We start from the raw sequence: 15,583 nt of genomic DNA, 5'->3' as shown, positions 1-15,583 counted from the left end.
ATAATAGAACGTTTAAAGGTAGAAAATGGATTTTATTTAAGAATGTCTTTAATATTATTTGATTCTCTTATTTAATACTATCAATTTTTTTTAAAGACTTATTTCAATAATGGAATGTTGGGGAATTAAATGATATTAATGCCTTTTTAATTACTTATTACTATAATTAGGGCCTTAATTAAAGAATATTAGCTATAATTAAGCCTTCAAATATTTTTTATAAAAAAAAAATAAAATCTTATTAATATTCATTAATTGGGGGCCTTAAGCGACTGCCTAATTTTTTTCTATATAGAGTCGGTCTTGTCATTATCCAATTATATCTATCTCAATTCAAAATTTCATAAAACAGATTTTAACGCCCATAAACCATCATCAAATCATATCTCAACATAATTCAAAGTATTAGAAGCATTCTTCAAACATATATCATCCAAAATATTATCGGCTCAAATTTAAAATAGCATTTTTGTATCAATATAAGTATATTTTCTTAGTGAGTTAAATACTCATCTAGACTGCTCAACTTGGAGCTTATGAAGGAATTCCCAACGCAAGCTTGCAATGTACCATTACATTAAACATTGCAATAACACATTTGTTAGTATTTTATGTTGGCTACATTCTGGATGATAAAAACATTTTATGTAATGGTTGCAATTTAAACAGGATAATCGGTTTCCATTTAGAGTCTTCATGTAATATGGACAATGTTCATATCAAGTCATGTGACTGATCACAAGTTTCTAGAAGATGTCCATGCAGTTTCTAAGTCAAAACAGCCGGTTCTTGTGCAACCGTCTAGACCGGCCTTTGAAGGCGTCCGGATGCCCCACAGTGTCTAGAAGCTTCAGCGTTGAAGACGTCCAGACGTCAGAGCAACACCGTTTGGACGCTAGGTCAAGCTTCTCCAACTTCTACATGGAGTTGGATTTCAGTCGACACTGTTTAGGAAGTCTATGCAAGACGTCTGGACGACGTGGGAACACGTCCGGAACTATCCAGCATTTCAGACTATTCAAGACTTCCTTTTCGAGCATGGAAAGGAGTTACAGCGAAGTCAATATTTATTTTCGACATTAAGACTATCCCAACACAACTCTAACCTTAAACTTTACTAAGGTTTTTGATTTATCTCAAAAGCCAATAACATAGTAACCCATAAAATTTCTAGGGTTCCATTAGGTAACCCAATAACTAAAAATACCAACCCATAAAAAAATAGGTTAGACACCAAAAACCCTTAATTTACCACATTTATACAAAATTTAGGGTTTGGGTCTTACCTTGATTTCCATGCAAAGATGAATCCATTGCTTGGAATTTGTTTAGAATTGCTCTATACCTAAAGAAATTTGAGGGATTAAGCTCAAGCTCTAAGGATTAACACAAAGTGTAAGAAAAGCTAGGGTTTGTGGATTTATCTTAAACCAATCGATGAAAGCAACGATTTCGCACCAAGGATTGTGTTTTCGGTGTCGGATTTGAGTTTGGAAGTTTCAAAATACAAGGATCTTTGGCCCTAGGAGAGAGAATTGAGGACTTTCGGATGGGAGAGGAGAGAGAGAAAAATGAGCTGAAAATACGTCTAGCCAACTTAAATCTCGGCCTGTCAGGATAGGTTAATGAGCCGTTCGGACACACCAGAGTGAAACGCTTATCCAACTCGTGGGTCGCACTGTCCAAACACATAAATGTCCCATCCGGATGCGCATGAAGAAGTGGACTCTCTGTCCAAGCTGTTAGGATACACTGAAGTCCCATCCAGACACACTAGAACTTGGGACTCTCAACAAAGTCCGTCTACAAGCCGTTCGAACACGAAAGCGAACAGGACCCTACTGCCTCACCTGTCCGGACACAACGAATGCTCTGTCCGGACATAAAACCAAAAATTCAGATTTTAAGCAATTTCTTAGTGTTCCTTTCTATTCTTTACCTAATTAATCTAATTCTTGTTTTTAACTCTTAATTAATATCTTGGACATTACATATATTGACCATTTACAAACTAACTTAGAATTACTAAGTTAATAAGTAATTTAATTAATAGAAGTTACATAAGTTACAATTAGTTAATATAATAGTATGTAATATGTTAATACGTTATATACTAACTTAATGTTATATATTAATAACACACACACACACACACAAAATTTTAAATTTAATAAATACGTATAATACTAACATATTAATGCATTTTAAATTTTTAAATAAGTTAACTTATATATTAATAAATGAGAAAAATACTAACTTGGTATATGATGTGGTCTTTTTAAAACAAAAATATATCAATAATAGATTACCACTCGCAATAGTACGAATCTTTATAGGATAAGGCTATATAGAGGGTATCAAACCTCAAGGATGCATGGGTGTTGTTATTAAGTTTATCTAGATTAAAAATAACTTAAGAAAAGATGGTTGATTTTGTTGTTGACTAAAGTGCATAAAATAAACGTAAAAGAGAGTTGAAATATGAAAGAGAGAGAGAGAGAGAGAGAGAGTAGGATATTGACTTCACCGTTATCCGCACATCAATGGTTAATCAAAGAAATTCATTCTATGCATGTTATAAATAAACAAGAAAATACATTCTTAAAGAATAAGTATAATCTATATTCGGTTGGCACTGACCATCCACCGAACCACTAAGATGTGGTTTCCACGTGACATTACTACAACCTCTTCAGAGTTAAGATTTGGCAGTGGAATAAAAAGGTATCCAACTGGTTTGGAATAAATAACACGACAGAGCTTCTAACTGAAATACTTCTAGATGATCATAAAGAAAATGTTTAGACAAATACATGTAAACATGTGTCAACAGTGACACAAGAAAATACATGGAAATTATTAGCAATCTTGTCAACATAAAACATTATAAACATAGAAAACTTATAAACAAATGCAAACTATGCGTCCTTAGCTTTAAAACCTCTTGAGTTTTATTCCTTGTCTATAGACCTGCACCAGTATACATATATATATAGAAACAAAACATAAAACACTAAAGTGAGTCCATTGTTTCCAATAATAATATGAGTGCTGGTTTATTTAATATATGCAACATAATGTAATAACTTTATAATCACGTCTATGCACAATATATAAACCATGGTAGCTAATCATAGTCATATATTGAATATAAACATAACCATAAAGCAATAATATGATAGTTTTAAATGTAGAGTTTTAGGTATTTCCCTTTTTCCACTATTCTGTTGGCCTTGGCACGGTTAGCGTGTTATTTGAAACCTTGGTTTCCTCACTTAACTTTTAATTATATTCTTTGAGAGCCTTGGCTCCTGGAAACCTTGGTTTCCCTGGTGACCTTGGTACACCAGTTTTCGTATTTATTAATCTTTTCAGGTATCTCCTCATTCACTGAGAACCTTGGAATTCATGTGAAGCCTCGCATACCCACCGTGGATCTTGATCCAACAGCTTGTTATTAGACAGGTTATTAGAAATAATAAAATATGTAAAATCACATGCGCAAACAAGTAAATAAAACAGTAAACATAATATTATAGGAAAGTCAACCAGCTTCGTCCTCAGTAAGTATAGAGATACTTACAGTCTTTTGGTGCAGTTCTCATAATAGCTTATTCTCTGCAATAAATATATATTTGTACACAAAGTGTTAACATCGTTACTTGTGATTATACGCTTAGGTACTCTAAATCATTTTAGTTAGGAAAACCACTTAACATAATATACTTTAATAAGACAATTACCAAAATACCCGATTCTAGACCTAACCAAATCACTCCCAATTGTGTCACATGCATTCATTTTGGCCGAATCATCAACACTGTCGAAACTTCCCAATATCAAAGCATAATAGCAACAAAACAACACCTAATAGCTAAAACCTACGCATATAGAAATTGGTCCAACCTCATCTAACGCAATTGGCTAAAAATCATCAAACCACCATAAATATGATACTCACAAGAGCCACAACTCAACTTAGCTAACTCCTAAATCATAACTCATAATCCTCACAACTAAACACATGAACGGTATACACCAAAAATACCATTGATCCAATCCAAACATATCCATATAGAGGATCCACAAGAAATCGGTCAACAGCAAAGGTATACACACATCAAGACTTCAAGAACAGCCTCCCATTCGGTTAGAGCACCGTAAAACTGTCAACACCCCAAAATACCAACACATATTTTTAGTATATAAACTTCTAACAGAAATATCAACAATTAGACATAACCAACATACAATTTCATAAATATGATTGATCATGGAAGGGTACAAGGAACCCGAATCTGCCAAATCACCCATAACCACAACTTCCATGAATTCCATTCTCAAAACCAACTAAAATAATCAACACTCACACCCTTAATCAATCAATTGAATCCACACTAAGGGATCCTTGCTGGGCATTCTGAAAATCAACCAAAACAGGGAAAAACACCAAACACACACACGGGTTCTACCTAAAATACACACAATCGAGTTAATCCAAATACACAACAGAAAACCCAATCAATCAAATAGAAATTACAAGAAATCATCAGGATTTTAAGGCTAGAGAGATTCACCGGAAAAGCTTCTGATTCCACCGGAAATTTCACCGGAAAATTGCCCCTGGAAGTCGCCGGATTCCTGGACAGAATTGCCGGAAATCGCTACTGGGAGCCGCCGAAATTTCGGCCAGAACCACCGGAAATCGTGTCCCACGTTCCACCGGAGTTGACCCATCAGAAATTGGCCGGAAATCGTCACTGGGACTTGCCGGAATCGCGCCTCTGGGTCTCGTCGGTGGGTCGGGCTTCTTTCGGGTTTGACGGGTCTCCACCGGATTTCACTCTCGGCTCCGGTCTCTCTCTCTCTCTCTCTCTCTCTCTCTCTCTCTCGGTCGGCTTCTCCCTCTCTCACGATCTCTCCCTCTCTTCTCTGATCTCTCTGCCTTAGTCAGCTTTAGAAAAGAACAGAACAGAACAGAAGGAGAAGAAAGAAGAACAGAAAAGAAGAAGAAAGAAGGGGAAAGAAAGAAGAACAATAAAAAGGATCGGGTCTTTCCTTTTTTGGCTCTATTCTCTGCCTTTCATCTCTTTCCCTGATCCTCCCTTCTCCCCAACGATCATCTCTTCTTCGGAGACTCGGATGGAGAAGACAAGGAATGAGTAAAGAGAAGAAGGAGAAAGGAAGAAGAAATAAAGAGAGGAAAGAAGGAAAGCTTAGTGAATTGAGTGGTGCAATTTTTGTTGAAAGGGAAGTGGGTTTAATTTATAGAGGTAGTAAACTATGGTTAATTTTTACCTTAGTTAAATTAACACGAGTTAAAAGCAAAATATCGGATTTAACTCATGGTTAAATTTACCTTAGTTAGACTAACTTTAGTTAACCTTAAAAATATCTAGTTAACCTATGGTTAACTTTTATCTAGTTAAATTAACTAGAGTTACTTTTTAATAAAAACTAATAATTAATAATCATGAGTATCTTTATATAAAATCTTTTTCATTAATGACTCAATAGGGTGTAATTTTAAATCCGTTTTGAGTCCAGTTCGTTTCATAAATAATGTTAATTTTTGAATAACATCATTACACTAATGATATTATTATACTAAATAATATTAGGCTAAAATAATATTATATGTCAATAATATTATTACAAAATATAATAATATTAGGAATGTTATTATTCCAATTAATTTACCAAATATTTAGGTTTTGGAACAAATGGCACATAAAGATACAATTATCAGAATAATGTCTATCGAGCGATTTTAAAGTCGATCGAGCGATTATCAATTGACAAGTCGATCGAGCGATAAATATTGTCGATCGAGCGATGATAGAGAAATAAGTCGATCGATCAGCAGAAGTGGTCGATCGAGCGATTGATCAACTCAGGTCTTAAATTCTATTTAAGGCAACCTGTCTTAAAATCTGGGGTATTACATGTGGCATGACTCGTCTTCCCTAGATATAGATTATCTAATTCTTCTTATAGGATACATACAATCAATAAAATAGTATAACCCATCTTCAGTTGGCATAGACCGTCTACCTAAATTACACTAAACTAGAGGGTAGTACGATCCGTCTTTCCTAGGTATGACCTATTTAACCCTTTTGATCATATGTCAATTAAAACCGTTGTATAACCATCATCCCCATAATTACAGAAAATAAGAATGATTTGAGTTCTCTAAAGGTAAAAAGCTTTCTAAGACAAGATAAGGATTTCATCAATATTGATTTTGAATTTAAGAACAATTGCATTAAAATATTAAAAACAATATCAAATTGTAGCAATTTTCATAATTATTCAACCGACATGCATAAACTGAAATTCTCTAAATTAAGATACAATCAAACCATGGTGCTTGGATAGGGTTACATCAATACCCTACGAAGGGTTTTAGCCACTCATGACACTGCTGAGACGGCCTCTTGCCATGATTTACTCCTCTTCAACTCTTCAAGTTTTCAACAAGTATTTTATTGAATTTTAGCTCTAGGTAGCAGTGTGTTTCTTCGATGTTTAGAGGCTTATTTATATCTATTAAAAGAACCCTAGAAGCTCTAGAAACCCTAGGAAAAACATAAGTCAGTCTCCTAGTCCAAGTAGGAGATTGAAAACCTAATCCAAGGTGGAAAAGGACTGCTGTTGTGTGCTATACGCCCGAGTACACTCGAGCCTAACTGGTGGGGCGCTTTATCCCATGGTTGCCAGCATGCTTCCAAAGTATATTTTTAGCCCAATTTCCATTGGAACTCCTGCATCTGTCATATAAAACCCTAAAAACACAAAAACAAAACAAAATTAAACAAATAACAACGCTAAGGAATTAACATATGCGAGTTAAGGGGCTTGAATGTGCAACATTCAGCGCTTATCAGTATAATACTAACATATTAATGCATTTTAAATTTTATAGATGTATTTGGTGTTATTCTCTTGCATATTTTATGCATGTCTCTTTTGTAAATCAACCATTGACTGTGGAACCCACATGTGGTCTCATGGATTCAATAGTAGATTTCCATATCTCTTGTACAGAAATAAACAAAAAAATGTAACCAAACATTACTAAATTTTTTAACTAACATTGTTAATGGTATTAACTATTAACTTAATATTCCTTAAAAAAAAAAAAAACTATAAACTTAATAATTGATATGAACAATGCCCATAAATTAATACTTTAACGCTAAAAAATAAAAACAATGCATACTGTTACGGCTGGTTGCATACGATGTTTTCTTACGTTCCATGCTTAGAGATGCTTATATACGGGTGTTTCGTAACTCAATAAGTCATGACACATGTATATGTGTGTAGCTGAGTAATGATGTTTTATGGTTTCATGCTGAGATATGTTTTTATGCTTGTGTTATGCTACTCAAGAGGGCGGGACACATGTATACAGGTATAGTTGAGTTGTGTTGCTATATGTTTTCATGCTTAAACATGTTGGGAACTTGGGACTGGTGTCCAAAACTCCAATTGTATTAAAATTGCTTTTCTATAATTGTATAATATTAAACATTGGACATATATATATATTATTACTTTACATGTAAATATATGTTTGAATATTTTCATATGATATACGTGTAAGGTCCATAAGTTACATTGTATTTGATTAAGGTGTGAGTAGTGAGATTATCACACAGAAGATCATAGTCATAGGTCCTTGTAATTTATAAAAGATTGTTCATAGTCATGTGGAACTGAGAAATTTATCTAGACTATAACATGTCAACCTTAACGATCTATCTTGATTAGGATAAGTAAGAAGGGCTTCGGGTTGATATGTTGGTGTAAGTGCAAAGTAGTGCCATGCACCGAACGGACTACGTGAGTCATCATTCTTTCAACATTGTGATTAAGAATTATGTACGTGCATGGCAACTTATAACAGTTACTCTAAATCCAGAGAAGATTGTGAACTCAGATGTAAAGTGTAGGTTACTTTGATGTACAAGAATGAGATCAAATTGCTGGTCAACATTTCTGTACGTTGGGTGATTACATCTAGCATTGTGGGAACACATTCTTCAAGAAGGAATCCAAATCCTTTGTCATGAAACAAAGCGATAAGGAATATTCTCCTTAATGTAGATTTAATGGGAATGATTATGCTAAAGCTCGGGCCTGAGTGTTTCAGTGGTATTTACTGAAACTTTGTTTTGTGCAAGGTGAGATGAAAATCTAACAAGGTACGAAAATGATATATCATGTAATTAAACAAGGATTATTAAGGAAAATAGGTAGTGAACTAAGTAATAGTGTATTGACTTTAGTTCGACTGCGGAATGATTCCATGGAGGGGTAATATGTAATAAATAAGTAGATTGCGGGGATTGATTCGTTAATTTGAAAATACATATTAGAGTGCATTCACATTTGTTTAGTAGAATCAATTGTGATTAATTAGGGTCGTGTGATATTGTCACAGACCTATTTAAAGGTAATTGTATTTTTTCCTTTAGGTCTCTCTTTGATCTAATGTAAATTAACCATATGCTATGAGCCTCGGTTATGTATTTATTTATTTTTGATTGTTTTATTTGATAAAACATAGGCCAAATGAATATGATTCCTAAGTGGCTCATTACTTAGATATGATTGAGATTATGAATTAATTTTCTATGGGCTAAAGCAACTAAAGAGCTATGGACTCTTGGAATTAATTCCAAAAGACTTAAGTAGAGATAAAGGAGCATTGAGCCTTAGGGATAAAACCCAAGCCCATGCTGAATAGTTGGGAGCAATGGATTATGGTTAAAACCCTAGATAGTAGGGATTGGAATTGTTGATCTTCTATGACTTCAATCCTATCTTTGCTACCCAGATAATATGGATTGGAATTGTAGTTCTCCTATGACTCCAATCTTATCTCTGTTACAGCTCTATCTTATCTCATAACCCTATCATGAGTGTAAATCAAAGTTTATAAATAGAGGGTCACAGTGGAGTATTATTTACTAATTTACTACTTCAAGTTGTAAGTCCACATTTACGGTCATATGCAGTTATCAGAGAGAAGATCTGGAGGTTGAGTCAAGAACACGTTCTTCACCATTCAACATACAATGAGCAAATCAACCAAAGTCAACTGGCCCAAGTAGCCCAGGAGAGGCCGATTTTGATTGTAAGTACCCTGAATATGTTAGTTTAATTAATTTAGCCTTGTTTATCTTTAAAATAAAAATAAAAATTATGGGATCGATATTCTGCTGCGTATACCTTGATTAGCGCATGATCTCCAACAAGATGTGCACATAAGCCTGAGTTTCGCTACTTCAGAGGGTGGGACACATGCATATATGTGTAACTTAGCTATGCTATATATATGTACGTTGTTATGACTTAGATGGGTTCGTATGTGTAAGTTTCCGAGTGTAAGTTTGGAACATGCCCATATACGCTCAGCTGAGATATTACATTTACAAGTTTTTGAAAAATGAAATTGACTTCTAAACAAATAACAAGTGTGTGCACAAAGTGTCAACAAAAATAATAATGTGAAAAATAAATGACACAAATATTTTGTTGACAAGTGAAAACTCAATTAAGAGAAAAACCACTCCGGGGCAGCCAAACCCAGGATATCCACTATTCAGAAGACAAAGCTAGATACAAGATAGTAACACTCACATACACCAGATGCAGTGGTCGTACCTTGCTCTCTAACGTGTAACCCAACACGAACGCTTCCCAACCGGGTCTCCTACCTGAATGGGTCTTCAATGGTATCATTACCTTAGAGCCAACCCCTAAGATAGACTTCAAGTTAAGTGCAGCAACATCACACTTGCAAAGGCTTCAGAGAGGACGAATCAGCATTAATAATCTTCACAAAATACTCTCTGAACTCTAGAGGAATTCAATACCGAATTCTTGTAGTTCTCAATGTCCAGGGGCCTCTATTTATAGGCTGATGGTTTAAATGGGTGACTGCAGTAATATGTACGGACGCCGTCCGGACGGACAACAGTGCGACCAGAATTTTCAAGATTTTCGCTAAAAATCTTTCTTGTTTGAGAGTCGCGTCTGGACGGTGAGACACTATTGTCCGGACGGTCGCATGTCCGCTGCAAGTAATTTCCATATAAGGCTTTAGCGCGTCCTAACCAAGGGGGATGGTCGTCCGGACGGTTGATCTTCAACACGCAATTTCCATATCTGTGATGCGCACGTGTGGACCATGATAGGCAGGCGTTCGGAAGGTTGAAGTTAAATCCGCAATTTCCATATCAGATGCACGTGCGTCCGGACGATTGCAGACTGGCGTCAGGACGGTTGAATTTGAATTGCGATTCTTGCCTTAAGGAGAAGCACGTTTGGACGAGAATCCACGTTGTCCGGACGGTTGCATCAATCTTCCCATAAATGAACTTGGAAAGATTCTGAAGCTTGGTCGAATACTGAGAGGCGTCCGGACGGGCTGCTGAGACGTCCGGACGGATGCAAGCTGGAACAGAAGCTTCTCGATGCAGTGGAGGTTCCGGATGGAAATCTATGTCGTCCGGACGAATGGTGCTAGGTCTGTCTGGGCGTTCGGACGGTATGGCACGTCGCCCGGACGGATGAAATAGTTGACAGATGAGCGTCCGGACGGGATGGCACGATCGTTCGGACGAATGGAATAGTTGACAGATGAGCGACCGGATGAGATGGCACGATCGTCTGGACGGCTGACAGGGAACCGAAAATCTTCTGACTTGCAAGTAGTGCAGAATCTTCTGAAACACTTCTGAATAGCGGAATCCCTTGTAAAGCAGCATCTTTACATACAGGTGATTTTGTCCAAACAGAATGAGGCCAATCACAAACTAACGGCTTTCATAAATACAATGTTTATTGTATCAGGTACAAACCATTTCTAAAAGGATGTACAATCCTAATGTAGCTATTATTATAATATCACGTAAAAAGTAGAAAGTCAGCTTATTATGAAAACTTAGTGATTTTTATACTTGTTGTGCCCGTTGAATCATATTTTCGCCTGGGTGAACGTGTTTAGACTGCTTCAAATTAAATTGCTTATCCCATGGGTGACTTGCATAATCGTGCAAATGAAATTAGATTGTTTTTTACAATTAAAAACAAAACCATAGAATGCCAAAATTCATAAACTCATATAACTTAAAATTGATTTTTCTTTTTTGCATTTAAATTCATATATAGGTAAAAATAGGTCAAAAAGATTGTGTTTAGATCAACCCAACATGACTGGTTTATTAAATGGATTATGCGGTTTGAGTCGTGTCAAGTTAACCTAACACGACCTATTTATTAAATGAGTTAGCGAATCGTGTTTTAACACTCGCTAATTTAGATGGTTCATGTTAGGATTGAAGGGTTCGACTCATTTTACTAAATGAGTCAGATTCGGGTTAACCCATGAGTCGACCCAATACAAATCCGACACACCAACACAAATTGCAAGACCTAGTTATTCGATTGTAATACGATTGCACTAACGTGGTAGTGAAAATCAGTCATGAATTTTTCTTTTTATAAGCCATTGCTAATTCAAAGATTGGTTTTCATTACCACATTATCTTAATTGTATAAATAAAACATTTCTTTTTTGTGTTTTAAGAGTAATGTTATATGTCACTCCGTGTCCTATAAAACTGATATAATTTTTAAAATTACTATTAAATTTATAATAAATTCAATAATAATTTTAAAAACAACATGAGGTTACATTTAGAATTACTCGCGCCATCGAATATATGATAGACCAAGCCTGACATCAAATTAAAGATGCCCAAGATGAGGTGTACCTAAAAGTCTAGGTCAGCCCAAGTAGCCCAAACCCACTTAAACCTCACCTACAATCATCCACACAGGTTAGCACACCCGGCGTACATTAGCAGCAACTGCTATTGTTTACTTTCTCCACCTTCTTCTCATCATTCTTTCCCATTTCTATTTTTCTGGAATTACTTTCAATTTCACCTAAAATATTGATATTTAGGAATTTTCAAAAATCGTGAATTGCGGGTGTACGATTTTGAGTTCTTTCTAGTCCGGATAGTTTGCTCTCTGAGGTAAGAATCATGGGTTTTGTTCTCCTTAAAAGTTCGCTTTGAGCTTAAAATTGGGGCCTTTTGTTTTCAAGATAATTGAATCGTGGAATTTCTTTTCACTTGTTGAAATTTGAATTTATGGAACAGGATGAATTGGTAGCTGGAACAGAAAAAAAAGATTGGGTCTTTGGAAGATTCGTTATTTTTAGTTTTAATATTCAAATATGATTGTTGGTAGAGATTTATTATAACTGGAAGGGGAAAATTAGGGCTTTTAGAGCGAGATTCAAATAAATGGGATTGGTATTGTGAACCGATTATTAGGTTCTATTTTCAATTTTTTTTTTGTTTTTTTGTTTTTTAGTAGACAGTCAAAGATAGTGGGTTTTGTTTATTAGGGAATCTAATTCTAAGAAGGGGAAATTGGTGACTACAAGTAGAAAATAGGGTGTTATTCGGATCAAAGAATGGGTATTTTTATTTTCGGAGTTTGATTCTGTTAAAAAAAGAGGTATTTGGTGGTTTGGAGCTAGAAATTAAGGTTCTTGAGAGTGGTGTTTTTCTGGGTATCATTTGTGGTTGCTCTTGAATTGTGCTCAAATGGATGACACTGAGGATGATACAAAGTACCCTACAAACCCGCATGGTGTGAATCACCAGCAGGGTTATGGTTCCTCGAGTCGTCGGAAACTTTCAGTTCGGAATGCTCCATATTCTGGGCCAGTGGGTAATCACTATGTTGGTGTGGATGATGATGAGGATGAAGAAGATGAAGAAGAATTGGGAGAGGAGGAGGAAGAGAATGATGATCCAGGTAATGGTTTTCGTAATATGCACAAAGATTTGGAAGATGACGATGATGATGATGAAGAGGAGGATGACGATGATGATAAGCAGAAGAGTTACGGTAGGAGGATTGACGATGTTGATTTGGAAAGGCACCCGAAGAAGCAGAAGTTGAAGAGTTTGGTTTCTAGTTACGAATTTGCTCCTCGAGTTCCTGCTGCAGCTGCAGCTTTAGCTCTAGTTCCCTTGCCTCCAAAACCATCGCTCGGTGGCCGGAATTCGCAAACTGATTGGACTGAGCGTGAGACATTTGTTTTACTAGACGCCTGGGTTGACCGGTTTCTTAATCGTGGGAGGAAGAGTCTCCGGTCTGAGGAATGGCAAGAAGTTGCAGAGAAGGTTTCAGAAATTTCAAATATTGAAAGGACGGATACTCAGTGTAGGAATCGATTGGATACATTGAAGAAGAAGTACAAAAAGGAGAAGATGAAGATGGCGGAAACGGGTGGCAGTGCCACCACTAGCAAATGGGTCTATTTTAAGAAGATGGATATGTTGCTGTCGTCACCCTCCCAACCAGCAGCTCTCTCTTGTGGTTTGGACTCAGGGGAGTATGTATTCATGAATCCTAGGGTTTATGTGAATCGTGCAAATGGTTTGGAAGAAATGAAGGATAGTCCTGGGAATTCAGAATCTACTGATGCTGAGGAGGATGATTCGGATGGACTTCCACCCAAAAAGAGGAAGTTTGGAAGGGTCAATGATGAGGGATCTTCCTTTGGATTGCTTGCTGATTCCATTCACAAATTCAGCGAGATATATGAGAAGATTGAGAATAGTAAAAGGCAGCAGATGGTGGAGCTAGAGAGGATGAGAATGGATTTTCATAGGGAATTAGAGATGCAGAAGAGGCGGATTCTGGAGAGAGCACGGACTGAGATTGCGAAAATACGGCACAGTGACGGTGACGAGGAGGAGAATGATGTCTCTGCTGAGAATGCCAGCGCCTGATGTATTGAGACCTAGTTATCTTTCTGTAATGTTAATTACCATTTTGACTGCTACCTGTTGTTGTATAGCAGTGGGGGCCTTTTGCCTCTAATTTTTATCCTATGAGGCAGTAATATTGCTGGAGATGTTGTATTACTTGATAGTAGAAGAAATAACAAAATTAGGTGGATAATTACTGTCGTTTCCTGTTTGTTAAGTTCGTTGCTTGTAGGCATTTTTTTGGGGCTAAAAATCTACATTTTCTATATCAACTTCCTTTTGCAGCATTTGAGATCAAAACTTAAAAGTTGATAGCTATCTTGATGTCAATTCCTATGCAGGTAAGCATGATAAGTTATCTGTTGCCATTGATTTTTTCCTCCACAATGTGCATGATGTTTATTAAATTTGTTCTGTTCTGTTCTTTCTAGTATCTTCCCCTCCAGTAAAATCCTTTCATGTTTGTGCTCTAGAAGTGAAGTATCATCTTGTTCACTAAGAACTTAGGCATCACCTGCTTACGAGGCTCCATCATCTTTCATAATGCTGTTTGCTTCCACCATTTTCCACTATGCCAAAAAGCAATATGGTAGTTTTGGATTGCCCCCGAAAAGATCGAAATACGGTAAGAAAACTTCTGTTGATTGTTATGTTATGTTCATAGTATTTCTCTAGGTTAATCCAATTTAATTTAATGAGCGCACACAATTTTCGTCACTAGGAAAATCTTTATTGATAAAAAGGATTCAGATATTTGATGACGTTCTTCTATTTGTTCTGAGAGACTTTTGAACGTTGCCCATGTCTCATTGATCAATCTTCTGCGAATACAGCACCCAGCGGGAAGACTCACTTCTCCAGATTTTTCTTGCCATTGCTACAAATAAAAGTCACAAACAACCACAAACTTCAAAATCAGTTTCCATTTGGTTGACTGATTATAATTATGAGAACAAATGTGGAAGCTGCCTGTATTCACTTCTAAAGCTCTAAAAACATTTTTTTTCAGATAACGATTAAACAACAATAAGCTATCCCCACTGCCGTATAAAGAAATTTTAAACTGCAAATGAGTCCTTACGTAATTCATTCCAGTAGTGCAGTTTCATTCCTTTGGTTTTTTCGCAAGGACCATGAAACATGTTATACTTGCGAACACAGGGACAGCAGTTTATACTTCCGACCAGGACAGTATTCCGCCTTTGTCTCAGGTAGGGGTGTCCATTTCCAGCTGGAAGCGATGAGCCTGGGAAGGAAGCACGAAGGCCCTCTCTAGCTCCAAGGGTAATGTTTCAACAGGGAAGTGCAAGAATGAGGGGCCACCGGGCGGAAGCACTGTCACAAGAGGGAAGAAAGGGAAAATAGGAGCTGAAAATGGTGCAGACCAGAATGAAGATTTGGCAGTGGCTGTGTTACGCACTTATGTTAGGCGCAAAAAAAAAAACCCTAGGTGCTAACCACAGTGGCGGCTGAGACAATTAAGGAAGGAGAGGAAATAAAGGCTGTGCTTGAGGAGCACGGTTTTTTGGTAGGAAAGTCCTAAGAATAAGGGGATTGTGTTTTTTCCCAGTTGTAGCGTAAGAATAAGGAATTTACTTCCCAATCAGTAGCTGATTTATAGGAAGCTAATTAAGGGAATTATACTTTCCCAAAATTATGGTAATCAAGCAATTACTGCTGTATTTGTAATTCACCCTATTTATATGGGGGATTCGAATGAATAAAATCATGCAGAAAAATTATCAACCCAACTCCAGTAGTTGTTAGGA

At 36.4% G+C, this 15,583-nt stretch overlaps 1 protein-coding gene across 1 annotated transcript; it reads left to right on the top strand.

Moving 5' to 3' along the window:
• Positions 1–11,841: 11,841 nt before the first annotated feature.
• On the top strand, positions 11,842–14,015 carry LOC133864101 (trihelix transcription factor ASIL2-like). Its single transcript, XM_062300318.1, has 2 exons — positions 11,842–12,059; positions 12,186–14,015. The coding sequence occupies exon 2, from the start codon at positions 12,639–12,641 to the stop codon at positions 13,833–13,835; it is 1,197 nt and encodes a 398-aa protein (XP_062156302.1). The 5' UTR covers positions 11,842–12,059; positions 12,186–12,638; the 3' UTR covers positions 13,836–14,015.
• The last annotated feature ends 1,568 nt before the right edge of the window (positions 14,016–15,583 follow it).

This window comes from Alnus glutinosa, chromosome 3 (genome assembly GCF_958979055.1).
Source record: "Alnus glutinosa chromosome 3, dhAlnGlut1.1, whole genome shotgun sequence".
Classification (NCBI taxonomy): domain Eukaryota; kingdom Viridiplantae; phylum Streptophyta; class Magnoliopsida; order Fagales; family Betulaceae; genus Alnus; species Alnus glutinosa.
The sequence above is the reverse complement of the archived record's forward strand: the minus strand, read 5'-3'. Positions and strand labels throughout refer to the sequence as shown.